This window comes from Solanum lycopersicum, chromosome 12 (genome assembly GCF_036512215.1).
Source record: "Solanum lycopersicum chromosome 12, SLM_r2.1".
Classification (NCBI taxonomy): Eukaryota; Viridiplantae; Streptophyta; class Magnoliopsida; order Solanales; family Solanaceae; genus Solanum; species Solanum lycopersicum.
The window spans coordinates 1,597,201-1,624,339 of NC_090811.1; the positions used below are offsets into that span (position 1 = coordinate 1,597,201).

The 27,139-nt window shown below is 29.8% G+C and overlaps 2 protein-coding genes across 5 annotated transcripts; both read right to left on the reverse strand.

The window, feature by feature from the left end:
• Window positions 1-406: 406 nt before the first annotated feature.
• On the reverse strand, window positions 407-14,363 carry AGO10 (protein argonaute 10). 4 transcript variants are annotated; one of them, NM_001279339.2, is given in 24 exon segments: window positions 407-739; window positions 1,002-1,033; window positions 1,120-1,214; window positions 1,299-1,372; window positions 1,670-1,805; window positions 1,891-1,954; window positions 2,078-2,140; window positions 2,221-2,363; window positions 2,560-2,697; window positions 2,801-2,922; window positions 3,261-3,420; window positions 3,537-3,659; window positions 3,739-3,810; window positions 3,896-4,003; window positions 4,317-4,433; window positions 4,521-4,659; window positions 4,748-4,854; window positions 4,998-5,107; window positions 5,201-5,334; window positions 5,423-5,569; window positions 5,787-5,995; window positions 6,091-6,455; window positions 13,396-13,465; window positions 14,048-14,282. In NM_001279339.2, coding segments are annotated over 22 exon segments (2,817 nt in total). In that variant the 5' UTR covers window positions 6,442-6,455; window positions 13,396-13,465; window positions 14,048-14,282; the 3' UTR covers window positions 407-566.
• Window positions 14,364-21,017: 6,654 nt separating this feature from the next.
• Window positions 21,018-24,253, reverse strand: LOC101267682 (myb family transcription factor EFM). Its single transcript, XM_004251534.5, has 4 exons — window positions 23,634-24,253; window positions 22,471-23,055; window positions 21,910-21,986; window positions 21,018-21,730 (listed from the first exon to the last, which is right to left on the reverse strand). The coding sequence occupies exons 1-4, from the start codon at window positions 23,836-23,838 to the stop codon at window positions 21,278-21,280; spliced, it is 1,320 nt and encodes a 439-aa protein (XP_004251582.2). The 5' UTR covers window positions 23,839-24,253; the 3' UTR covers window positions 21,018-21,277.
• Window positions 24,254-27,139: the final 2,886 nt, after the last annotated feature.

Sequence of the window (27,139 nt, forward strand, 5' to 3'; positions counted from 1 at the left end):
GTCTAGCATTTTCAAGATTATCGGGTTTCAGAAGAGAAGGTCGTGTTCAGATGGAGACTATGACTCATATATATATATATATATATATATATATATATATATATATATATATATATATATATATATATATATATAAAATGTCTAGCAATTTCAAGATTATCGGGTTTCAGAAGAGAAGGTCGTGTTCAGATGGAGACGATGATGGAGACTATGACTATGCTCCTTCAACATGCTTAGAAGGAGGTGGTGACGGAGATGATGGAGATTATGACTATACTCCTGCAGCATCCTTGGAAGGAGATTGCAATGATCAAGACTATGATTATGCTCCTGCAGTATCCTTCGAAGGACGCGACGTTGATGTAGATTATGATTATGCTCCAGCCGCATAATTTAGTGGGTTAGATTTAGAGCAAACTTGTCATTGATTATTGTAACATGAAAATTAAATTATAATTTATTGACTCTAATTATGATGTATATCATACCCATAACATTTCATATCCTAATTTCATACATTTTATCTACTCACTACTACTATATAACATAAACTCAACATTCACCCTCTAGCAATAGAACATCACATTCTTCACCTTCTCTTTCAATGCTGGTAGCGGCCGGACGTTGACAGAACCATTCGTTGCACGTGTGCCACGTATAGAACCGTTGTCACGTGAGTCTGGTTCTACGTAGAAACGCGCTCTATAGGCCGCCAAGTGAGCATAATATGCAGGAGGAACTGCAAAAGTTGCCAAGTTCAGCTAACACTTGTATTCAGATACGTAATTACTCTTAACTTAAAACGCTTATAAGCTAAGCCAAATGAGCTCATGATGTATACATTTACGATGAAACGTTTGAATACTATAGTGATCTAAATAAAGCAGAGTAGATACAGGGGATTTATATCGCGAATGAACCTTATAAAATGATCAACATTGATGTAAACAGAACGAACATAAGCTTAACATGAAACATAAGGTTGTATATGAGAAATGTACCTACTGAAACAGAACGAGTGCAACGAGCATATCTGCAATTTAATCAAACGATCACTAAGGAATTGAGTTTTCCCCGAAAAACAAGTATAGAAACAAGTTGAGATTTTTGAATGCTTACGTATAACAAAGATTGTTTGTCAAAGACTGCATTTCATCCGCGGAGAAATTATTTTCATCCCAGAGAACGTGATAATGTGCAGGACGACTAGTTCCCTGGACATCCAACATTGTGTTAGTTAACTCTAGTTGGAGCTTCTTCTTTTTTTTTCGAATTAAAAACTTGTATTGACATTTCACCTGAATTCCAGCATGACTACATAAATAAAAATCGAATTCAGTTGGATGACATATTTTTGTATCCACCACAGTACCTGAAAAAAACACGAAAAATGAAGCTAAAAGGGAGAAAAAGGATTGCTATACTCCGTCTGTTCCATTTTATGTGGCATACTTTCCTTTTAAGCCTGTTAAATGTGTCATGGCATGTTTAACGCTACAAGTTCTTGAAGCCTTTTTGGTTTTTTTAAACTCTGTGTCCAATCAAACAAACGTCATAGAACATAAAACGGAGGGAGTAACATATTAAATGAGGTATCTCGATCCTCTTTCTTTAAGTTTTCGATGAGTTTAAGCACAATACTCAATGTAAGTAGAGCAAAAAGTGTTACCAGGTAGGATGTTCCCACTCCTGTCAGTGTGATTTCTGTCGTTGTGGTTATTTGGCAAAAGACGTGTGTGGTGACGTTTTTGGACAACTATGAAGGTTACCGGAGGTTGGTAACCTGGTTCAAGAGATGCACAAGCCTGTGTACCGGGAAGTATGAGTGAACTTACACAAGCACACACTCGAAAAATTGTATATGAGTAGTGACATTATCTGCATATATACCTTACGAATTGCATCGAGTTCATAAAGTAGAACCTGATAAAACTGCCCGTCACTAACACCATCCCTGCATAAAATTGAAAGACAACGTAATGTACAACAATCAAGCATAGGCGTGGTTCAATACTACAGGTGTACTAAAACCATATTTTAATAAGAGGCCTCATTATCCGATCATATGATATAATACCTGTAGAATATTATTCTCAGTGGTTTCTGTCCTGTGGCTTTCTTGAACGCCAACAGAAGTTCTCTGGAAAAGCGCGGAAAACAAACATGTCAATACATCATTGTGTAAAATGAATGTTACAATGACGAAATATATATATCCACCTTATCATCCCTCCAGACATTGTTCCTCGTTGAGGATCTTGCCAAGTCCGGTAAAGATCTTGAATGAGTTCTTGTCTATGAGGTTGAGCACATACTAAACCCGCGTATTTAGTAACTTCTGGCCAATCTTGTGATGCTACAACCTGAATCAAGAAAAATCGTATATCCAATATAAACATTTCGAGAAAGGCTCAAACATTCTCAACTAACTGTTATTATCTCACGAAGTCTACTATTCTTCGTCATTTCAATTTTTTTCAATAAAGAACGTGACTTTCTAAGATAAAAACTATTTGAGTGATCATCTGAGAAATCAACTAACGTATTCTTTATGCTTACAGCAGCAATCGATGGGCTAAAGTCTTCTCCTGATTCTGGATGAGTCACATCAGCACCAAATATAATCGTTGGAATATCACTAACGAGAGGAATTTTCCATCTCAAAGCATCTAAAAGTACAGTGTTTCTTCCTCCCATCTATCACACAATGATTAACCATAAGAAAAAGTTCCGCGTAACATATACTATGGACGTTAAATTGGATTATATAATCATCTCAGCACGTCGAATTTCTACATACCTTCACATTTATTTTCAGTGACACATTTGACAGATATTGCTTGCTGATTTTTAACACATGCTTTGTAAGACAACACTGAGAAATCATCCCCAAATCCGTCTCACAAATTTTCTTCAGAGTACCTAAAGATTGATTGACGATCAACTTGTTACTCAAACAACATCCATTCATATATAAACAACTCTTATTCCTGATATACACCGTCAGTGTAAACAGTCGTTTACATCATCAGGTCATCTTTACCTGTTGTAGCAGATAACGTATCATATTTTCAAGATTTCAAATACCATAATTCAAGGAGACGTACCTATAGATATCAGTTGGATGACCTGATGACGGTGTACAATAAGGGATTTATAGGAGTAATACCTTTCGGGATTAATAGACTTTAGAAAGAAAATCACAACGATCTAATACTATGTTCACGAACGTCAAGTTTCAACAAAGGTTAGCCACATACCATACAAAGAACCATTGTTGTCAGGTAGAATGGCAATTAGTAACTCCAATTCTTTTCCTCCAAGTTTGTTAGCAGCAGCATTGTATACATAGTTCAATGCCTTCTTTGCCTGATCTGGTCTTGCATAATAAACCGGTATCACGGGCTCACAATTAAATTCCTGAGATGAAGTATCGATAAACAAAACCATTTAGACAGTATGCATAGACTGCGAAGATGAACTACTTTTCGAAAAGTATGTACGAAGGTTTAAAACAACATGTGGGAAACACTTACCATTCCAGAGACTTGGCACATTTGGGCAAGCTGATGACAAAAGCCACGGGCTGCATTTTCTTGGACGTTACACGAAAAGTTGATGCAAGCCCAGTGGTTAACAGTACTTCCATTGATTACTTTCTGTATGATGAAGGCAAGCAATGTTCGATTAGTATCATTCTACGAATGCTAATGTAAAACCGAAAGATCTTATATGTACCTTATTTAACATGTTCCACTGGCCTAGCTGTGGATGACATTCCTTTTCCTTCCCTGCATCATGGTACTTTAACTAACAAAGACAAGAAAAACATACAAAAAATTATGTTAGTGCTTTTGAAAACGAGTCGTATGAGTAAAGATATATCAATCATTACCCACGGTGCTGGGAGGACTCGAGCTTCCACTGATGCAAGCTTATCGTCAATATTGATCCCAAACTCCTTTGCTATTGGATCTTGCTTGTATCCATTTTGGCGAATGGTCTGGACATTGACACCATTTAGATCATTACCATAAAATCTCTATATGTCTTTGTTACTAAAAAGCCATTGCATTCCAAAAATTAGCTTAAATATGTGTGTGTATATGCTTATTACTGCCTCCGTTTTCAATTTGTTTATCTGGTTTTGACTTGACACGGAGTTTAAGAAAGTAGAAAAGTTTAAACATGCCACGTGGAAACTTAGAATTACAACATAGGAAAGAGACTCTTTTTTTGAACGGACTAAAAAGGAGAGTAAGACAAATAAATTGAAACGGAGGGAGTATGTTTTCATAACTAATGGATCAACAAACCTGCAAAATGTCCATTTCTTGTTCTCGTGGTCTTTGGCATGACGATTTCAACAGTGAAGTTATCTGCTTCTCATCCAACCTTTTGGTGTATCTCTGTCCCTCGAGTATCTTACAAGCCTATTACAACAATCATTATTCGGAAAAACTTTTCACTTGAGATAAAAGTGATCAGTTGAATGATGAAGTAGTTCACGCAATATTTACCTCCATCGGTAAGTAATTTACTTTCTTTTGGCTTCCGACGAGAAGACAAGGTAGATGAGGATACTGAATGGTGTATCCATACACCTCCTGGAAATACTCGATGACTGATTTCATGTTCTTCTCCTCATCGACAGGAAAACTGTAACGATCATAAGAAAGTAAAGCATTAAAAACCACGGAAATGCAAAAATAAAGATAGAAATGAAGCTATGTGAAACTACAAGTACATTAGCTCCCTTGTTGGCTGTGATGTCAATCCAGAAATTCGGTATTTCCTTCGAATATTTCCCCTATGTGTCACTTCAACTTTAACACCTCGAAGAGCTTTTTTAACCTGATTAACTCACAAACGATCGATCATCATTTACTCTAAAGCAATAGAATTTAGCAAATAAGTCTTTTTTAGACTCTAAACATATGACGTTTCTAAGAAAGTTAGAAGGAACAATTCATTTGATTCATTAGTATAATATGTACCTTTATTCGATCTGCATCGGACAATGGTCTTGAACTTACATCTTTCCCCAACACTTGAGCAACAAATTCAACAACCGGGAGTGGTTCGATGAATGCTGTTGTTGACATATCTATTTGATAAATACAAGATGTTAAAATAGTAATCAGACATCCATACCATCAAATAAAGTTGGAGAAATTCAACGAGTTTACGATTGCCTTACCAATATTGAGAGACAATCCCATTTGAGTTGGTTTTATGCTCTGGTAGAACCCCCTCCAAGACTGTAAACCATTACCTAGTGTCTGTGGCTTTTTAATATTCGGAGAATAGAAGAATCTCCCAACGGATATGTACCTAAACAAACACGAGAACAACTAAATAGACGGTGGATATAGTTGCAATGCTATACCATGACAATGAGATAGCGAAAAATGAAATGCACCTTTGAGAAGCAAGTTCCCTTAGCACAATATCGATGATTTTAAGTGCTTGTGGAGGATTGTCAACTTGTTTCCCTGCAAGAAGTTCGCGTAACTGAAGCATGTTGGCTTGTGAGATTAACTTGATCGTGACAGCAAATTTACGCTCCCTGAGAACAATTATCAAGAGCGTCAAAATTAAGTAACAACTAGTCCTACCGACTATGTTGCTCAGACTCTTTAAAAACACCTCCACATTCACGTCCTTCAAAAGTAGTGCATTTTTAGAGGATCTGACATGAATGTGGAGGCATCAGAGAGTCCGAGCAACATAGGCTAATGCTATATTAATCAAACATAAAGGAAAAACAAAACAAAAATAGGTACTTTGTGATTCCTATCCACTCATCATCATCACCAAGAGTTATAGTGAACTCTTTCGAGTTAAAAGGGAGCAACCCCGCTGTGTAAAGCGTTCTTCTTCCATCAAAAACCGGAACTCTTTTACCCAAATCCGCGTCTTTATGAAGTTTAACCAACTCAGCCATTATAGCCTTGTTCAATCTTGTACACTTAACTTCAGGAGTAATTCTTACCTGCATTCAAAAGTCATTAAAACAAGGTAAAATTTCAAGTCATCGCGAAAAATAGTAATATAATTTAGCCATCAAGAAGTAAGTTAACGTCTTACGCTATACTGGCTTAAGTTCCTTTCTGATAATTCAGCAATGAAATGGTTAGCTTTAACCAAACACTTGGTACCTAATTGTCCATATCCCGGCCTACGAGGGAACACAAGACTCCTTTCGGATGATGATGAAGCAGAACAAACAGAGTTATCCTGCATTTTTTCGACTAATATCCCTTTCCCTTTCCTCCTACCTCTTCTCTTCCCCGCATTATTATGTCTCTTTACTTCTTCCATTCTACTATGCTCTCCACTACTTTGGCATTGCGCGTTCTGATTCAACGACTCTTGTAAAGGAGTTCTTGAAACCATATGCTTTTGCTCAAGTTCTAACTTCATTTGCCATTGAGGCATGTTTGTTGCCTAGCCTTCACATCACAAAATACAATGAAAAAACATCAGCTAGTTTTATGAAGTGTTTCGATTAACAACAACAACAACATGCATTCACGAGTTACACACCTCAACTATCACCGTCTACGTATTAAAACACACCTCAGCTATTCAACATGGGTTTTTACTCCTAGTGATAGTTCAGGTAAGAAAACTCGTGAACAAGCAATAGTTCAGATGTGTTTTTTGACTGTTAACGCTTAAAAAGAATCGAAATTCATGAGGATAGGTATGAATGCAAAATTTATAATAATAAAGACAATGAATAGATAATAAAAAGTATATGATGCATGACATTTTTCACGTGTAGATACAAAAGGAAAAGTAGTAGAATTAGTAAAGAATCAAATCTTCACAGTATTTTGTCTTCTCATAAGTTTTTTTTTAGCTGAAAAAGTTTACAAAGCCAAAGTAAAACAGAGAACCATGCAACCATGCAGATACCAATGGGCAAAGTAAAGAACAAAAAATCCACTAAAATAGCCACTCAACAACAAAACAATACACCTCAATAAAGCCCTACGTTGCTCGGACTTTTCAAATATGACGACGTACTCATCTCAGATTCTTCAAAACAAATATATATCGTACTTTTTTCGAATGATTCAACATGTAAATATTTTTTGAAGATTCTGAGTATATAACATAGACGAAGGTTGCCAGAGTTCTCCCTCTGTATCAGTTTATGTGACACACTTTTTTTTTCAACACTATTCGAAATGAGATTGTTTTCATCAACGATTTTTTTTTTAAATTAGAATTTCTGACTCCGTCAAAATTTCTTTTGTTAAAAGAGACAGAGTTGATGGACTGTCAACTTAATATTAACAAACTTCTTCAATGAAGTGTCATAATCAATGTGACAGAAAATGGATACATATATGTGTATAGGGTCCCCTATACATTGAGGTCCGTGACCATATTTTAAAGACTGCTAGATTTTCCCCTTTCAATTTTCTGCCTGATATCTTTGCAAAAAGTAGCAACAATTAAACAAAATATTTGAAAACTTTACCAAAAACCCAATTCTTAGCTAACTTTTTTTAAAGTCGAAATAACGTTCATCGATCATTTTTCGATCATATTATTTAAAAAATAGTCATTTATCTTTGAAGTTTCAAAAATCTATAGGAATGGACTAAAAAATATGGCTATTTTATGAAATTTACCAAATTCTTTTTGTGTAGTCATGTTATATGGTAATCAGTGGTGGAATCAGAATTTTAGGTTAAAATTTAATGAAATAGACACACAAAACTAGCCTAGGGGACTTCGATATTTACATACATACAAAATTATTTTGACCATGTATAAAAAGTATTCATTTTTCCTCGTAGGAAGTTCAGATGAATACCTGACCGGCCATAAGGTGACTTTGCCTTGATGGTAATACTAGTATGAAATACTGATATATTTAAGTAGAGAAAGATAAAAGAATAAGCTCATTATCCACTCAATTTTGAAGCGTGACCCTAGAGAATTTCTCGATTATTTTTTTTTTTTAAAAGGTTACTTGGATAATGAGAGCTATAAGGTGTTTGTTGTATCCCCTTCAAATATTTAGACAATTACAATGCTAATAAATTCATCCAAAATTATTTTTGAAAAAACGTTTTTCTTGAGTCAAGAATCTAACAAACGGTCTGACCAAAGCGAACATTTCATAAAATATGTTATTGCTATTGTTGTAAGTTATTTTCTTAGGTATGTAATATTACTAGTATGCCATAATTTTGGTCTATAATGTAAGTAATTTATATAGGGTGCAACCCAAACAAAAGCTAAAGCTAAGATAATAGTACAAGAAAACATTTAATGATAAATATTTGCTGATAAAAAGAATCACATTTAATGATATTTATGCAGCTGATAAGAGTTTTCAGGTAGTATTATTTTAACAATTTGACAGAAATATCTCTACTACTCTAGACACATCACCTATTCTAAGATTTAAAGTTTACGGATTTTCAATCTTCAATATAATTTATAAATTCATATAAACTCAATAATATTTATTAAAAGTTTGTATATATAATTAAATTGAACAAGAAATGAGAAAACTATGAGTATATACTATAACAATAATATGTCTTGTGTAATTTCACAAGTGACAGTTAAAAATTAAAAATATACGTAAATTTTATCTCTAGTCACGAGTGTATAAAATTTGGATCCAAATGAAGAAAGAGATGTATCAATAGATGAATAGCAGAATGGTTTCACCATTAACGGTCCAAGTGTTTGGCCCAGAGACCAATGACTGACTAAGTGATTGTATAAATAACATATCTAGTTTTTGTATAACGAAAAATATCTGTATACTATTTAGAATGTATTTCAATAAAAAAGTAGCAAACCTTTTATAGTCCTTTAGTCTAAGGCATATATAAAAAAAATTAAAATCATACCCTAATTTTTGTTTTTATTTTCTTTATTGTAACATTTTTTTGGAGTTTTGTTCCAGCTTATTTCCCTTCTTGGGGATTTGATGATTATTTTTAACCTTAATAACATGATTTCCCCTTATCCAAAGAAATAATAATAAAAAAGACTTTGAGGTGATTTAGCCTAACAACCAACACATGCAAGTCGAACGAAAAATATAAAAAATATCATTTTCGATATCAGGTGAGGGAATTTTTATACCTTTTAATGAATTAAATGATCGCTTAACCTTCATTCGATACAGAATTCATGAGATTGATCCGTTCTAAATAAACTATCTACCTCATAGTGTCTTGTCTCTACAAATGATTAGCGTGATGGTTAGCTAAACATCACAAAGTAAGGTGCAGATAGAATAGAGTGTACATAAATTATATCGTTATTTTATCCCGATTCAAATAACGCATATCAAAAAAGGGTTTAGTCTTCCAACCAAATAGTCCAAATTGTCTGCATAAGAGAGGACAATAGTGTATTGTAGAGTGTGGGGAAGCACTTTGAAACAATGAATATACCCATTGACCAATAAAGGGAACTTTCTTTTTCTGAAAATGACGATGCACTGCAAAATCAAAGTTTATTCTTTATCCCTTTTGCATACTTGTACATCACTATATTTTTAGGATCGTCTCTTTCAATTTACGTAATACGGTTTTAAATTTTAAATATTAAATTTTGATAATTATAAATATAAAAAAATTATATTTATATATTTAATAATAACATTTTAATAATTAATATTTCAATATATGACTTTTTAAAATATAAAAAATATCACGTAAAATTAGACGGAGGACATGATATATCCTTCCCACCAAACCCCATTCCACTATCCAAAATTCACTAAAAACAAATTATTTAAATCATGCTGTATTTAAGGAATTCTCATGAAATATCATGATAATCTTTTAAAATTGAGTGATTATTTAGAGAATTGACTTTAACATTAATGTAGCATAATTTTATACTTATGTATGTATATATATATAAATATAATAATAAGTTTCACATTTTGTTAGATGTATTTTTCCTAGTGAGGGAGGGTCAAGCTAAAGAAGAGTTTGAAGTCAAATTTCATCTCAAATTAAAACTATTTCAAGGAGTATATATATATATATATATATAAAAATTATGTGGTTATAAATTATCTTATTAAATGTAAAATAAGAAATTTTAAATTAAATTATTTCTAATAAGAAAGTATGATATCCTTCTTACAACAGAATTAAAAAAAGGGTATAACATACATGCTAATATATATATATATATATATATATATATATATATATATATATATATATATATATATATATATATATATATATATATATATATATATATATATATATATATATATATATATATATATATATATTTATTTATTTATTAATTTAATGTAAATACTAAATACGTGTACTTTAAGTTATGACCACAACAATAATATCTATATCAATGTGTATTGTAAATTAAATTTCCTACTTATAGTCAGTCTTACATTAATATGGAAAAACAAAAATAAAGATAACTCTTAAAGCTAAAGAATTTCTTCTCTAACTATATAAAATACAAGCAGGCATTTTTATATAATCTAACCTTAACTTATTCGAAAGTGAGATGTTATTCAAGTATTTTTATTGTCGAATATAAAATATAATTTTTTTTTAACGTATATATTACAAATAATGTTATATCCTTATAAAAAATCTTACTTCCTCTAAGCAATGACAAATTTATGTGATAAATATGAAGCACACATATTAGTGATTGTTCTGTAAAATTAAATATTTTATGTATATTTTTTAAAAAATTATTGTAATATTAATTGGTAACACCAAGGCTAATTGGTGTACTTAGATCAACGTTAACGTATTTATTCAAAAAAATTACCTGACTAATTTTTACATAATACAACTTCATCGTTCGAACACGATATTATATAAATTTTAAATTTGACTCTGACTCGAATATAGATATAACCCAAAAATGCACGCTTAATAGATTTGGTCACGACCATAAAATCAAGACTATTAAAAAAACTATTTTATAAAGGGACCATATAAAATCAAGATTCATACGCAAAGGTCACATTCATTACCTTTTCTTTAAATAAATAAATAAATAAAAATACTCATCACGTGTGATGAAAATAGTGTTCGATTATTTTAAAATTATTTGATTTATTTTTCTTTTATATATAAGAAAATTTTAATCATTTTATCTTTATTTTTGTCGCACCATCTATATAAGCCTTTGTGGCTAGAATATACCCTCTTTGATATATTTTCTTTTTTAATCTTATAATCTAAAATATGTTTCGAAAAAAATTGATATGAAAAAAATTAGTTTTTCTAAAACAGACTAAAGAAAAAAGCAAAACAAATAAATTAAAATAAAAAAAAGGCAATTTATAAAAAATTATATTTATATGCGATAGCAAAGTTTGCATAATTGCGCTCTATAACAAACATAGAAACTGTATAATTCGTTATACATATATAGTTGAAGCAAATTGTATAAAACAAGAAAGAGAAAGACATTTGGACAGAAAACTATATAAAAACGAAGTGTATAAAACGAATTATATTATTATAAGTGTATAGAACGATTATATATAACTTGAATTTGTATAAAATGAGAAAAAGAGAAAGACAAAATAGACTTGACAAGGAATGTACATTTGAATCGAATTGTATAAAACGGAAGAGAAAGAAATTAGATACAATTTGAAAATCGTATAAAACGAGAAAGAGAGAAAAGCAAAAGAAACTGGATGCGGGAGTAATTTTTATTGTATAATTATAAGTGTATATGACGAAAATATATGTACTTGCATGTGTATATACAATTTTCTCACGCTTTATACAAACAGAAACGAAATTTATACATTTCGCTTCTATTTGTATAAGTGAGAAAGGCGAGGGTGTCGAGCGAAGTTTGTGAGAGTAGCGAGCGAGATCTGGAAGAGGGGAGAGAGTGGAACAAAAATATGTATTTATATAATCTTTCTCTGCTTTACACAATTACAAATAATTTTTATACACGTGTGTTTGTATAAAAAATGAGGAAGCGGGCGAGAGATCGGAGGAGAGTGGCGAGCGAGATATTTGGGAGAGAGGTGTCTGACAATTTTTTTTAAAAAACATTTGCCATAGAGCATAATTAAATCAAACCCTACTAACTATTATATATAATTTTCTCAATAAAAAATCAATAAATTAGTTCTATTTGAGATAGAGATATTTAATTTGAATTTTGAAAATGAGTAAACTTTTGAGGAGAAGTAATTTTTTTTTTAAAAAAAGTTAATCCAATTAATTAATTTAAAAAAATATATATATATATAAAGAATATACTGTAAATTCTCTAGTTCTGTTCATTCCCAAGATATATTAAAGAAGATATGGTTGAGAATTAAAGGCAAAAAAAGACTTTAAAAAATAAAATAAAAAAAGGCAATGATGAGAATGTACAGAGAGACACTCTATTTTAGACTCTCATTTACTCCTTTTATAAAAGTCTGCATATAGCTGACCCCTCAACCCCTATTGCCTTAATAGTTAATTCGGTGCATAAATTATTTCGTATTTTATAATAAGAAATATTATTTTAAAGAATATGATATAGATAGTCTATTTGATATACAAGTTAATGAATATTAATCTTACGATTTCATACATTTATAAGTTACAAGTTATATGAAAATAGTTTTATCACTGATTTACGATTATCGTACTCAAAGACGGACTCATGTTTGTTAGAGGAGGTGTATGTATATGTATTCGTTAATTTCAAAAAAAAAAAATTTATATACATATATTGAGAAACTGATAAAAACTAAAATATACTTCCACTGATAAGGAGCGTAAGTATATTCTTGTATTGCTAAGACAAGATAGAGGAATCATCTACGAGATTAGAATTTGAATCTAACTAATATACTAAATTTTATTATTTTTATTTTAAATTTAACTCAGTGATCGTATGAGAGCTTCTAAATCCTGAATTTTCTTTTAATATGCATTATGTATTTAAGCAAGTGCATGTTTTATTTTATTTAAGTCATAGTTTAATAAAAAAAATCAAAACTCAAAGTAAAACATACTAATATTCATTTAAATCAGCCATGAATTAAGAGCAGTATACGTGAAATCATATTATATATATTATTATTATTATTATATTTACGTGTGTGGTTATAATATTCGTTTCATTATAAATAAAAAAATTAATATAAAAATGTGTTGTTATCAAGGTCGGACTTAGAATTTTCACGAACCTAATAACATTGGTCCATACCTAGCTATTCACTAAATTAATGTCTAAATAATTTATTCAGAACTTAATAAATTGTTCTTTTTAAGTTCAAAACTTACAAATTTCACTTTTTAATTTTAAAAAGTATCACGTAAATTAGGAACGGAAAGAGAGGAAGTATATATAAGGGAAAAATAAAAAGAATAGAAAAAAAACCTTGTGATATACGTAATTTTTCAACTCTTTGAATTTTTGTCCTTCACTTGTTGTGTTCCTTCTTAAGCTTCTGCAAAAAATATGACCAACATTATTTTATTTTTTATTGTAGTAGGTATAAGGTACTGGAAAAAAAAAACAGAAATATTAAATGTAGTTTTGAGAGTGTCAAAATAATTTATACTATCAAATCATAATTACATAAATTAGATCAAAAATCAAAATAAATAAACCAAGTTATAACATGTAACAATATATATCAATATGTATTAGTAAAAAAAAAAAGGGGTAAAAGATGTAATTTTACATAATCACATCAATTATAAAATAAATTTATGTTGAAAATTAATCAATAACCTCGTAAAATAATACTTCAAGTTACTATCACATCACATTTTAATCTTTTACGATATCGATATATATAACTTAAATTAAAAAATAATGTGATATACATTATTTTGGTTTTGACTTTAAAGCAAAAAGAGTAGTTGGGGCAGTAAAATCAAACGTGTATATATATAATAAGTAGAAAAGACAGTTAAAATTAAAAAATCATTTTTTATTGATAATATCTTTTAAAACTTGTAACAATCATAATTATAACATAATCAGGAAAATTTTATTTAAATAAATAACGTATACGCAGTCTTACCTCTAATTATCAAAGTGATTTTCGATAAACACTCGATTGAAGTTAAGATTTGAGTTGTATATCAACAAACATGAGAAAATGGCTTGAAGAACTAATTAAGTGAACCAAAAACCAAAGAGAAGAGGAGAAACTTCCTTTATTTTACGAAGACGAAATCAAGATTTAAAGTTAATTCGTCGAGTTAAGAGAAGAGAAGAATCATCAAGGAATTAGAAGAGCAAAAGAAGTTCAAAAATAATCTTTTTGTTATATGAATCAGAAACACTTATATAAAAGCAAAAGGAATGAAGGAAAGAGAGAGTTATAGAAACAAAGCACAAAAAAACACACCTCAATGGGGAATAAATAGAGTTTTAGAAAGTCGAACCTATTCTTTCCGTCTCAAATTATCTGTTACGATTTTTTTATATACGATCTTAAAAAAATGTTTATTAGAGAAGGTGTGTTTATTCGATAAATGTTTACTCTATTTGTATGTCATATACGTATATTGAGGAGTTTGTAGTATTCAAAACTAATTACTATTAAGGATAAAATGAAAAAAAAGAACTAACTAATTTTGTCTTAAAGTTTTATAATAAAAATAATTTTGAGATAATTAATTTTTGAAATTACGATATATAATTTGAGACAGATAGTACTAAATCACTCCTAGTTTTAAAAAATAATTTAATATATCAAAATTTAATAAATAATTTTTAAAAAATATGTATAAGTTGTATATCACCGTCTTAAGAAAATTAAGGGTTGTTGGTTATCGAGATTAAGATATTATCCCAAAATTAAAATACATTGATCCAATGTTCAATGGTTAGTAATTGGTATTAGCTAATATCAATATAAATTAAGTTAATATCAAATTTTAGAAGTATCTCATATGAAATGCGATATTATAATTCATAAGTGATAATCTGATTTCGAACCAAATAATCTTTTATAACGAAAGAAATTTTAGATAAAAATACGATAATTTTGAATTCGATAAAGAAAGATGCAAATTTTTAATCGATTAAATAAGAAAGTGTGTCACATGAACTAAAAATATCTTTTTTTTTAGCATTGGGAATATATAAGATATGTGATTAAGATAAAAAAATTAAAAAATAGAAATGAAACTCTTGAGTAAAAAATAAATAAATAGTTGCACTCACTCACTACCTTTAAGGGAAAAGAGAACTTTTAATTAATTTAAAAGAAAGAGAAGCTAAAGACTAAAAAAGAGCTTTAAGCATGCAGTGGAGAAAATATTATTTTTTTCATCATTAGCAGGCTTTTATATTTAATATATACAAAAAACAATGAAGATAAAAATTTACAAGTAAAAGAATTGAATAAATATATGAGTAAAAGATTCCATATAAAAGTTTATATTTATTTTCTCTGCAAAAGGGTGTTTTTGTTGCTTTTTTTCTCTTTAATTTGTTGTGGCAGATCTGAGAGGACACAAATATAGAGAGGCAGAAGAGTTTATTAAAAGAGTGAAGAGCAAAAGGCAAAGAGTATTAGTAGCCTTTCTATATAAACAAAGTGGTGGTAGTGGTGGCTCATAATTAAATTCGAGATTAATTTGAATTGTGACAGGATGATTGGAATGTCACTATCTATAATGAAATATTTTAGATTCGAGCATTTGAGAATGTCAAAGTTTTTAATTAAAAGTGTTGATTTTTCGACATCGACTTCATGCGGCTAAGATCTGACTCTCAATTCTCAATTCGAGAGCCGAACAAAATTGTACCCTACTCGAGACTTGACATTCAAACTCTAATTTGAGACTCAATTCCAATCTCTACTTGAGATCTGAAATACAAACCTGACTCTGTCTCGACTTTCAACCCTAACTCAGAACTCGACCTTGACCTTGACCTAGGACTCGACACCTAACCCCGATTTGAGACCTGAAACACAGACTTGACCCCTACTTGGGACCAGATCCTACTCTCATCCTCAATCGCGAATCCAAATTCTCACGAGGTCAACTTTCACTTTTTAGATTTTTGGTACTAAAAATCAATTTTAAAAAATTGACTCCTAAACCTGGTCCTGATCCAAGACTCGACTCCCAATTTCGACCCATGACCCAACTCTTTACCCTAAACCTGACCCCACCTTTAGACCTTACTTTCAATCCTAACCCCAACCTATACCCCAAATTAACTTCGCCTTGTATGGGACCTAAACCGACCCTAACTTGACTCCCGACCCTGCCATCGACCTATATTAAGATCTAGATGTTTGAATCTACATATCTATTTGAGTATCGTTTCTAGATTTGAACACTAAATAAATAAGACTGTTTGTTTTCAACGAGAAAAACATTGAAGCATCGAATTAGAAAAATACTAAATAAAAACTTATAAATGTTATGAAAACTTACCTGTTCAAGATGAAAATTATATTGTATTTGGTTGAGAAAGAAAAGTGAGCGATGTGAAGATTTTGCCGAGAAGATAAGCGCAGAGACAGAAAAGCTTTTGCGAAACAATATTTTGATGAGACTGAATGATATTAAGACTCTATCATAGCGAGTCAACTAAATATATTCATATTCATTCAAAGGTTTTATAAGGAAACAAAATAAATATATGAATTAAATTTGAATAATTAAGGCTTAAGCTTTTAAAACAAATGCACCTTATTAATTGAATTTCAATAATTGAGATTCATAACTTATTAAATAAAAACAAATGAGGTCTTAGCATTTACACAAAGGAAAAAGATGTGTGGTTTTGTTTTCTCAATTTATTTCCTTGAATCTCAATGGTTGAAAGAGCAAATAAGTTATAAAATTAAATGGTGACAAATTTACAATATATATATATATATATATATATATATATATATATATATATATATATATATATATATATATATATATATATATATTTTATTTTTTTTTTATATTTATTTTTTCTTATAATCCGATGATTGGTGCCCATTACTCGACTCGAATAATTCAAATTCGTAATGAAAAGTTCATATCTAAAGATAAGTAATTTTCTATATATCTTAGACATTATATTATTAGATTTCAAATTCAAAACTTATAATTATAAATGAAGTAAAAATATTTATCGCTTTATTATAATTTGTAATCATTTTCTTTTACTTATGATTTTATTGAATAATTTTAAAAAAATAATAGGTGGCACGCATTTTATCCAACCGCATGAGATGACAAATTACAAATATAACATTAATCAACTATTGATTACATTAAAAGATGCATATCTTTGTTCTTTCCCCTTTTTCCAATTTTTTTTTTTTTATAATAATGTTTTTAAAAGACGTGAAGGTTAAAACTTTCAACTACTCAATGATAGCAAAATCTATTGAAAGTAATTGAATCATAACCCCCCCCCCCCCCCCTCCTCCCCTATGAAAAAGCGGAGAAAATAATAAATTGATTCATCTGAACTTAATAATTTTCTAAAAATCATATATGATGATCGTCAAGAAATAAACCAAATCAAATACCCTTACAATTAGCTAGTAATAGTTTAAATGTGCATCAAGTAAAAGAATTGCTTAAAAGGGTTCTATAAACAATGTTTTTGGTTCATCATTTATATGTTGTCTGATCGTTTCGAACATTAATCTTGGAGAAATTCTAACGTTAATATGCCTAATATTAAAAGCAACATTAGTTCATCGCTAAATACACTAAAAAATAATGCATACATGTATTTTAAATTTTGAATCTGCCTCTGTTCTTTCTATTTCAAAAGGAGAAAAAAATTGGTTTGCTGGAATTGATCCCACTAGTACACTTATTGGAAAGAAATTAAAGTTGTAAGATGTGTACATATATGTATACAAACTTTATAAGAGCATTATAGTGATTGGACCTAAGTTCTTGAAAACTATTTTGTCACAATTTGCCATAGGGGAAAAAAAAAAAAAAAACAAAGGGCTACTCATTACAACTACAAAGTGAAATGTACAAAATATAATATAAAGGCAATGCAATTATGACTTTTAGTCTAATCAAACTATCTTGTAATAAAATCTTGACATTCTTTTTGCCTCTCCTTGAGGAATATATCATGAAAAATATATTTGCATGTTCTTATTAGTATATATAGATATTAGTAATCATTACCCTTTTTGACATTAATTAGTTCTTAATCATAGTATTAGTAATTGATGATGGTGAAAGGACATTACTTCCCATGATGAAAAATGACCCACCCCCCAACCCCCACCCCTCAATGTGTAGTGCAGAAATGAGTGAGATCTCGTTATTTTTATTTAAAAGTATATTTAAATTGAGTTTTAAGAAAATATTTTTTTTAAAAAAGATAATGAAATCCTTTTTAATAGACGTGAATTTCGACTAGTTGAGTTTGAGAGATTTCTCGTTGTTGAATAGAACCTTAATGGACATGTAATATTACCCTTTAATTTGACATTAGTTATTAATTGATTGTGAAAGAACAATTTACATGATAAAATGATTTTCTTTTTTATTCCTTTAATGAGTTGGATCTCATGTGTAGTCACTATTGAAGCATTACTTTGAACTTTAAAATACAAAGAAATGAACGGATGTGTTAGAAAGAGAAAAATCTCACTATTCTTCGTTAAAAATATCAGGTTTGTAGCGGAAAAAAAAAAGAGTCAAAATTTAAATTTTAAGAACGGAAATTTTTTTAACATAAAATATTTTATTTTTCGTTGTAAATTTATTTAGCATGAATTTCAACTAGTCGAGTTAACAAATCTCGAATTATGGAATACAACCTTAATGTACATGCAATATTATCCTTATGATATTAGTTTTAGCTTAATTAATCATAGTAGTAATTAATATATATAGCCAAACGACAATTTATGTTTCAATGATGAAAAAGGGACCCCCCCCTCCCACCCCCACCTTCTTTTTATCTTTTTTAATGATATGATGAAACGAGTGAAATATTATTATTTTTAATTAAAATATCAAATTTATATTTCAGAAATAGAGAATTTCTTTATATGGAATATTTTATTCTATCTTAATATAAATTTACTTAGACGTGAATTCCAACTAATTGAATCAACAAATTTCTAGTACATGTAATATTTTACCCATTTGACATTTGTTCTTATGATTAGCCATTTGACATTAGTTCTTAATCATAATAGTATAATGATATAGAAAGGACAATTTCCATGATGGAAAATGATTTATTTTTTCTACTTTTCTTTTATGTTCAATGAATTAGATATCTCATGCCTAGTCACTAATGCATTATTTTTTAACCATTAAGTACATCAAAAGAAATGAATGTGTGGGGAATTAGTGAAATTTAGTTATTCATAATTAAAGATATTGTGTTTAAATTCTAAAAGGTTTAATCTAATAACTTAAAAGATTCTTACTAAATGCTATGGATGGTAGGGATGGGGTGTAGAGTGGTGGGAATAAGAGCTACAATCTATATAGAGGTGGAGGTAGGGGTAGATGTTCGGTATTCGGTTCAGCGTTATCAAATTTCTGATTCGATAATTGATAGTTGAAAGTAGATATCAAATATGAAAATTTTAAATTTTAATTTGGTACGACAATTGGTAAACTAAATTTTGGAATGATATGGTATTCGGTAAACCTTATTGAACTTGTAGTTGATTTGGAGGTACAATATAATAGAATATCAATAAATAAGAAAATATCAATAAAAATAAATTGATACAACTAAAAGACATGTAATTGAGTTGTTTATGTTTATTTTTTAATTTTCTTCTTCGGACTTTTATCAATGAGTAATAGACATGTTGATACATGATCTTCATCAAGTGAATAATTCGATATTTGGAAAATGCCAAATAGTAATAATGTCTCAAACCTAAACCCGAACACCATAATTCTAGAATTTTACTCCCGAGTATCATACCGAATACCAAATTATCAAAAATTTAAATCCAGTTTACCAATTTAATTTTCGATATTTTATGTCCAACCCTAGCTGGAAGTGAAGAATGTGCTATGTTGGAGGGCATAAAGACAAAATGAAAATGAAACATCAATGCGTAACTCATTTTCCTTATTTTTAAGTGACTTATTTTTCTAGAGAAAATATTTTCTAAATTTTTTGATCAACGAAATATAAAAAATTGTAAAATTGGTTTTTCCCCTACAATTGGGCCTCCATAATTTGCTGGATGTTTTCATTACGGCCCAATTATCCCAAATCCCAATCCAAAAAAAAGTTATGGGCTTAAAGCATACTGAGTAGGTGAATCCTTAAACTAATTCAATGGTCCATAAAGAATAAAAGAATCGTCAATTATAATGTGAAAATATAAACTTATGTATCACGAAAAAAAAATATTTATCTTATGAGACAAAAATGAAAGAACATAATTGCGAATTACCCAAAATTACTATATAATTTTTTTCAAGTGTCATGTTTGGACATCGCTATTGAATATATGTTCAATTCTTTTTGCATGTGCTGTAGAGCGATTCAAACACGCCGTTTTCGAAATTACATATGCTTACAGTTCAATAATAAAAAACATTAAACTTTTGTTATATTTGTATGAATTTCAAACAAAAATTTAATCATATAGTTGAATTTCAATCATACAAAATTTTAGACATCACATATATGAAGTTATCTCGAGATGAGTAGACTTTGTTTGACCGAATTTTATATAATATTCACTCCTTAAAGAATATAAATCTATCAAACTATTCACATTTAAACTTTGATGTGACATTTGTTCCTTGTTTAATCACTATTTAATTTTCCAATTATCACTAATATATATATTTTAAAATTCAAATTAACATCTTAATTGGACACCAAACTTTAAAATTAAACATCATTGTCACATGTAATGAAAATGAGGAAGCTTATCAAAGTGTCATGTGAGTGTAAGTGATACAAGTATTTATTCTTTTATTAAAAAGTAAAAATAAAATAAAAAGGTCAATTTTCTCAACTGAGCAAAAGGACAAAATTGTCAAAAAGACCCACAAAACTCCAAGAAAACCAAATAAATCTGATTTTTCAAACTTTATCCAATTAGGATATTAAAGCATACAATAGGAATCTCAAACAAAACAAAACACTACCTTTTTCATTATTCCCTTTTTACCCTTCCTTTGAGTAGTAGTACTATGAAAAAAAAGGAAGCAATTTTTCCCCTTCAACAACAAAAACCTTCTAATTATTTATCTAATATAACCTAATCTTAATAAATTATCACTAAATTAAACTAAGTTAAAATCACATAAAATTGCTAGAATTTGTGTACCACAACCTTTCTCTCTCCACCATTTTCACTACTATAACTCTCCGATTTTCCGTCTTCGATACTCTCCGATGACCGATCACCGTGTTGACCAGTTCCACGGGCGTCCGATTCCGGCGAGCTATGAGAATGTGCTTTTGGCGATGGCTTATACATGTGACTACCAGGATGGTACAATTGTTGGTGGTGAAGTGTTTGTAATGGTTGTGGCGTATTATAAAACTCTTGAGCTAATGCTTGTGGGGCCGCAATATAGTGAGGTGATGGTGCATGGCTAGTTGAATGTGGTCCATAAAATGTGGCTGTAGGTGGTGCACCACCGTGTGCGGCTGCGGCTGCGTACTCAGGTGGGACCCATATCCCACCTAAAACCACCAAGTGGGGTGGTGCTGTTGTTGCTTGTGGACTTGGACTTGGTCTTCGAGTGTGAAGTCTGTACTTCTGTATAATTAAGTCAAAACGAATTAACTTAAATATGTCATGACATTTTTATGTTCATAATAATATATTATCAAATGTAAAATTAAAAGAAAAATCAACTAATTTAGGGTTAGTTTTCTTGGAGTTGTGTGTGGGGTGGAGGGGAGGGGGTGGGGGTTGCAATTGGTTAACATGTATACCTGCAAATGGCTTTTAACTTCATCATTGGTCAATCCATCAACTTTCATCAACTCTCTGATTTGTTTTGGAGTGGCCACTGAAAATCATTACACAAAAAAAAGAAGATTGGATTGCTTGCTTGCAAAGTAAGAAAAGAAAACAACCAAATGATGACATGATAATTCTTTTTGACTATAAACAAACAGTTTTAAAAAGTTTGATAGACCAATAAAAAGTACATGTAAGACTAGACTATAACAAGAAACATATCTAAATATATAGAAAGAGTATTTTTTTTTTTCCCTTTGCAATGATTAAATTATATATACTATGTACTACTATTATTTACATCATCAATGCATAAAAAGCATGCAGTCTGATCGATGCACAATATATCTCGTATTCACACAAAGTTCAGAGATGAATCGCACTACCCAACCTGGATTGAGTGGTTTCACGACTCGAATAGGTCATTGAAAAACAACTCTATCGTTGCTTCAAGACTCTCCTTTATCAGTATATATAACATAAAACAAAAATAAATGAATAAAATAAGAGATTGGTATAGACAAATATGTTACCTTGAGAACCACCTAACATTTGAAGAGCATTAACAAAACGCCTATGCAAATCAGGTGACCAACATCTTCTTGCCTTTCTATGTGGTTGTTGTTGTTGAGTACTTGTGCTTGTGCTATTGGTACCACCTCCAATGCCTTGAGAATCTTGTTGAATTTCCAAATTCTTGTTATTATCTTCCACTTGTAATAATGTTTCATTATTATTTTGTTTATTAGATGAAGCAAGTGCTAGTGTTGTTGGACTTGGACATGAAGAATTGTTGTTATCCAATGCTAATTTTGAGGCAATAGAAAAGCCTATATTGTTATGATGATCATTTTCTTTGTTACAAGTATTTGATATTTGTACTTGTTGTTTTGTTTCTTGATGATCACTTGGTGGACTCCATAATTGGGCAGAAGTCATCCAATTTGCCTTATTATCAACAATAGTAGATGTGTTATTTGCTACTATTTTTTCATCTCCTAATTCAACACTTGCATTGTTATTCTTAAGTGGAATGAATTCTTCAAGAACTGGTCTCATTTGTCCAATATGATTATTTTCTCTATGGGAGTGAAGTTGTTGCCTTGAAGCCTCCATAGCTGTTAATTCCCAAAAAAAATTGGACCAATATTAGATTTGAAACAACAACATACGCAGTGTAAGTTCACAAGTCAGGTCTGAAGAGGATAGAATATACACGAACCTTACCCTGATTTTGCAAGATAGAGAAGTTGTTTTCGACATTACACGTTAAAAGGCAACAAGTAATTAAACAATACACTATAAATAAGTTTAAGCTAGCATATATATATGCTATATATTGAATGAAAGATTTTTAAGTTCTATATATCCTACATGTTATAGCATGTTGTGTACCATTTTTATTAAATTATCAATTATAATACTTATCATAAAGATATACCAATAATTACCTCATATATAACAATGATGTTGAATAATTACTCTTAAATGATATAATCAAGAATTTTTGAGTTCTACTTTTCTTGGTTTGATAAATCTCATCACACACAAACTTGTACACAAAAGAAAGCCATTTCAACCTTATAATAATCCAAAGGATGATTTTTTTATGATCGTATAAAATTATTTACACTATCAATATACGTGATCTGAAGATGGATATATACTAGTTGTTGAAAAGAATGAAATTACGTACCATTGGTTAAAAGTTGCATGCAAAGGGGAAGTTCACGTTTGAATGCATCAATCTTGACCCTTTCTTCTTCAAGTCTAGTTAAGAATTCTTCAAGATTTTGTGTTTGATCAACATTTTTCTCACCAAATGATTTCAAAAGCATAGAATAACTTTGATGGGGTTTGCATTCAAGGCTTAATTCTGAATTTGATGATGCCATATTCATGATTGCCTATATATTTTCTCAAAAACTCGAAAAAACGAGCTAGGTCTATCTGTAAAATTCGATGCAAGTACAAGTGTCTATTCAGATATTCCGCGTATATAATCCTCAAACAACAAATGGATTTGTTTTCATGTTCAAATAGGAAGATGATAAAAAAAAATGTTAGGTTTTTGAAACACAAAGTGGTGTGTGTGGATAGAGGAAAAAAAGGGAGGAATTGTTTGTTTATGAACACAAGGTGGATTCAAATATTTGTGAAGAGGATGGTGGTCTTTTTAGAGGGTTGAGTTCGAGGGAGAATAAAGTAAAGATTCTTGAAAGAGGAAAAAAAAAGTGAAAAGTAAAAGCAAAGGGAAGGATAAAGAAAATAAAGAAACAAAACAAAACAAAAAAAAAAAAGATTAAAAAAAAAAATCAAAAAAGAAGAGAAAAGAAGGGATAGTAACTTCTTGCAAAGAGTAAAGGCAAAAAGCTATTTGTTGGTAGTCATCAAAGTGTGAAAGGGTAAGTTGTCTTGGGGTACATATGGCATGAACAATTGTTTTTATTTATATATCAAATATTATCGATATATTTTAACATGTTATAGAAAATTAGCTATCAATCGATATATTTTAACATGTTATAGAAGATTGATTATCATTTTAATATGTTGCTAATTTATATACTTAATCGTAAGAATTGTTTATAATAGTATTATAAGTGATTTAATACTGTAAAATGTTGTTTCATACCACCAATAATAATTGTAAAACTTAAGCCCATGGATATTCACGTTCGGTGTTTTTGCCGAATAGGCTTGTGAAGAAGCAAGTGTATCCTTCCCTCGATTGACAACTAGTTGTTGCTGGATTTTTCGATATCTTCTATACTTTCCACATTTAAGACTCGAGCTGTATGAGACAGAAACTCATCCACCTACAATTTAGAGGCCACATTGAGCCTCATCCCAACGATAAGGGTGCGACTTAGGTCAACCAACACACAAGAAGTATAATTCACTCAACGATTTTATACATGGGTTCCAAACCCCATATTGGGGGCTGCTAGCATTATTAATATTTGTGAGGTCTTGATCATTGACACATAAAAAAATTTCAAAGTTAATAAATTATTACTATCGTGCGATTATATCATGTTTGAGCATAAATGCATGGTGAATCATCTCGTGCCTCGACCTTGCTGTCACTTAATAATTATTATGTTCACGATTATTCATCTTTTAATAAATACAATGCTTTAACCACTCATTATCATCAGTTTCCCGAAAAATATAAAGTAGTTAACTCATGAACATATTATAGCCAATAAAATTACACTTATAATGTAAAAGTTATATATTTATATAACTTAAATGGTTGAGATGTAAAAGAAGGAATCAATTTAGGTGTCATGTGATTATAGAAAAGAAAAGAGTCTGATTTTTGGAACCTTTGGTACTTTAGGACAGTCTTTATATGAAATTCTATAATCACTCAAAATAAAAGATAATATTCTCTTCTACTTCCTTCTTCTCATGGGGTTTACCTTTTTCTTTTATCTTCTTTTAAACAACTTACAATTTTTTTTATCTTAATAAATATGCTACAAAAGATTCATTTAGTAAGTTGTGTTATTCAAGATTCTAAATACAATTCTACTTTTGGGCTTAATGGGTATCTTACAGACAGTATGCCACTAACAAAAACATTTTCAAGAAAAATAAATTATATTCAACTATAGTAAAATAGTAATTAAATTATTATCATGGTTTGATAGTAGTACTTGAAAATGTACTTTTAAACAAATTATTCAAATGCAGTACCAATTCTTTTAAATTTATAATGTGAATCTTGATTCCATTTCTATGGTTGATTTAACTAATTATAAAAAGCCCCCCCCCCTCCCCCTCTCCCCCATCCATTATGTTGTTCTTCTATATATTTATTTGCATTTTTAATCCCTTAATTATTGATAAATTGTGATTTAGCCCTTGTGATATTTAGCTGAACATATTTAACCTTCAATAATTTGAAATGTGCAAATTTGATACCTCTATATATTAACCATTACATTATATAATTACTCATGTTTTTTTCTTCTTCTAAAGTTTGGATAACGTTTCATATTTGAGAGTACTACAGTTCTAGAAAATAGTCTAATTATTAATATAAATTTTCCATAAAAAATTTAAGGGATCGAAAAACTCAAAAGCACTCGAATTCTTTTTTCTTTTATTCAAGATTTGCTAGACAGAATAACCTGATATCTACATAATTATATTAATACGAGTTAACAGATGTCCCATAAATTTAGATGTGCACAAGATAATTCTAACACCACAATTATTAAAAGGGGGCCAAAATTAACATATATTTTTAATTGATTAAATATTAATTATGCTTTTGAAAAGGTTAAATATGTTTGATTCAACTATCATAAAGATCAAAATTAGAATTTCAAAAGGATAAAAAATGCTACCATTGTCTTTTTTAAAACCATGTTATAGTAAGCATGGGAGAGAAAAAAGGAGGACATGTTAAAGATGGTGCTTAAGTATCAATCCACCAAAGCAACTTTCTTTTATTATCCTATCTCGGTGAAATGATTGACATTCTCCGTTCTTAATCAGATGTCTTAAATATAAATTTTTGAATCACCTTCAAAAATGAATCCTGCAATACATAAATACAAATTTAATCAAAAATCTCGATACAAATATGTATATCGAATATCGAGCTGAAAAAACAAAAGAACATTTCTTTATTTGGTTCAAAAGTTACATAATTGTTTTATAGAATTGAGTGCACATATAATGTGTGTATGAGAGAGAGAACATCTAATCTCTATTCAAATTCATTGATTTTACAAAAGAATATAATATTTGCTTCAAAGAAAAGAATATCTGAAATTCCAATTCTACGACTCTAAATTAAGGAAAGGTAAGTAAGAGTGAAGGATCTTATAAAAAGGAACAAATTATGTCTCACAAGAATTTAAAAAGTATATTAAAGGGAGCTTAAGGGATTGTGGGGAATCTTCTTCTGCTAAATAACTTTAATGAAGTGGATAGGAAGGTAACTAGATTCTTTATATTGTTTTCTAATTAAATTATGTTTCTTCACAAAGATTGGATCTTGACCAAACTTTTCACACAATTTTCTTAAACCATAGTAAAGTTTGAGAAAAATAAAATGAAATCGGCTCTTATTATGTTTGTAGTCGCGAATTCAAAATTTTTTTAATTATGTTTCTCAAGTTTTAGATTCTGAAATTGAATCGAGTTTCAATGCAGTTCAAATTCAGACATAGGGTTTAAAAT

Bases quoted from the DNA above. Each gene is read 5' to 3' on its own strand.
- LOC101267682 (XM_004251534.5), bottom strand. From the start codon at position 23,838: ATGAATATGGCATCATCAAATTCAGAATTAAGCCTTGAATGCAAACCC. The intron at 21,987-22,470 runs GTAACATATTTG...AATGATTTTCAG, and splicing joins AATGTTAGGTGGTTCTCAAG to TGGCCACTCCAAAACAAATC. The intron at 21,731-21,909 runs GTATACATGTTA...TTAATTATACAG, and splicing joins AAGTTAAAAGCCATTTGCAG to AAGTACAGACTTCACACTCG.
- AGO10 (XM_069291833.1), bottom strand. From the start codon at position 6,441: ATGCCTCAATGGCAAATGAAGTTAGAACTTGAGCAAAAGCATATGGTT. The intron at 5,996-6,090 runs GTAAGACGTTAA...TTTTGAATGCAG, and splicing joins GGAACTTAAGCCAGTATAGC to GTAAGAATTACTCCTGAAGT. The intron at 3,660-3,738 runs GTACATATAAGA...TTCATCATACAG, and splicing joins AGTGGAACATGTTAAATAAG to AAAGTAATCAATGGAAGTAC.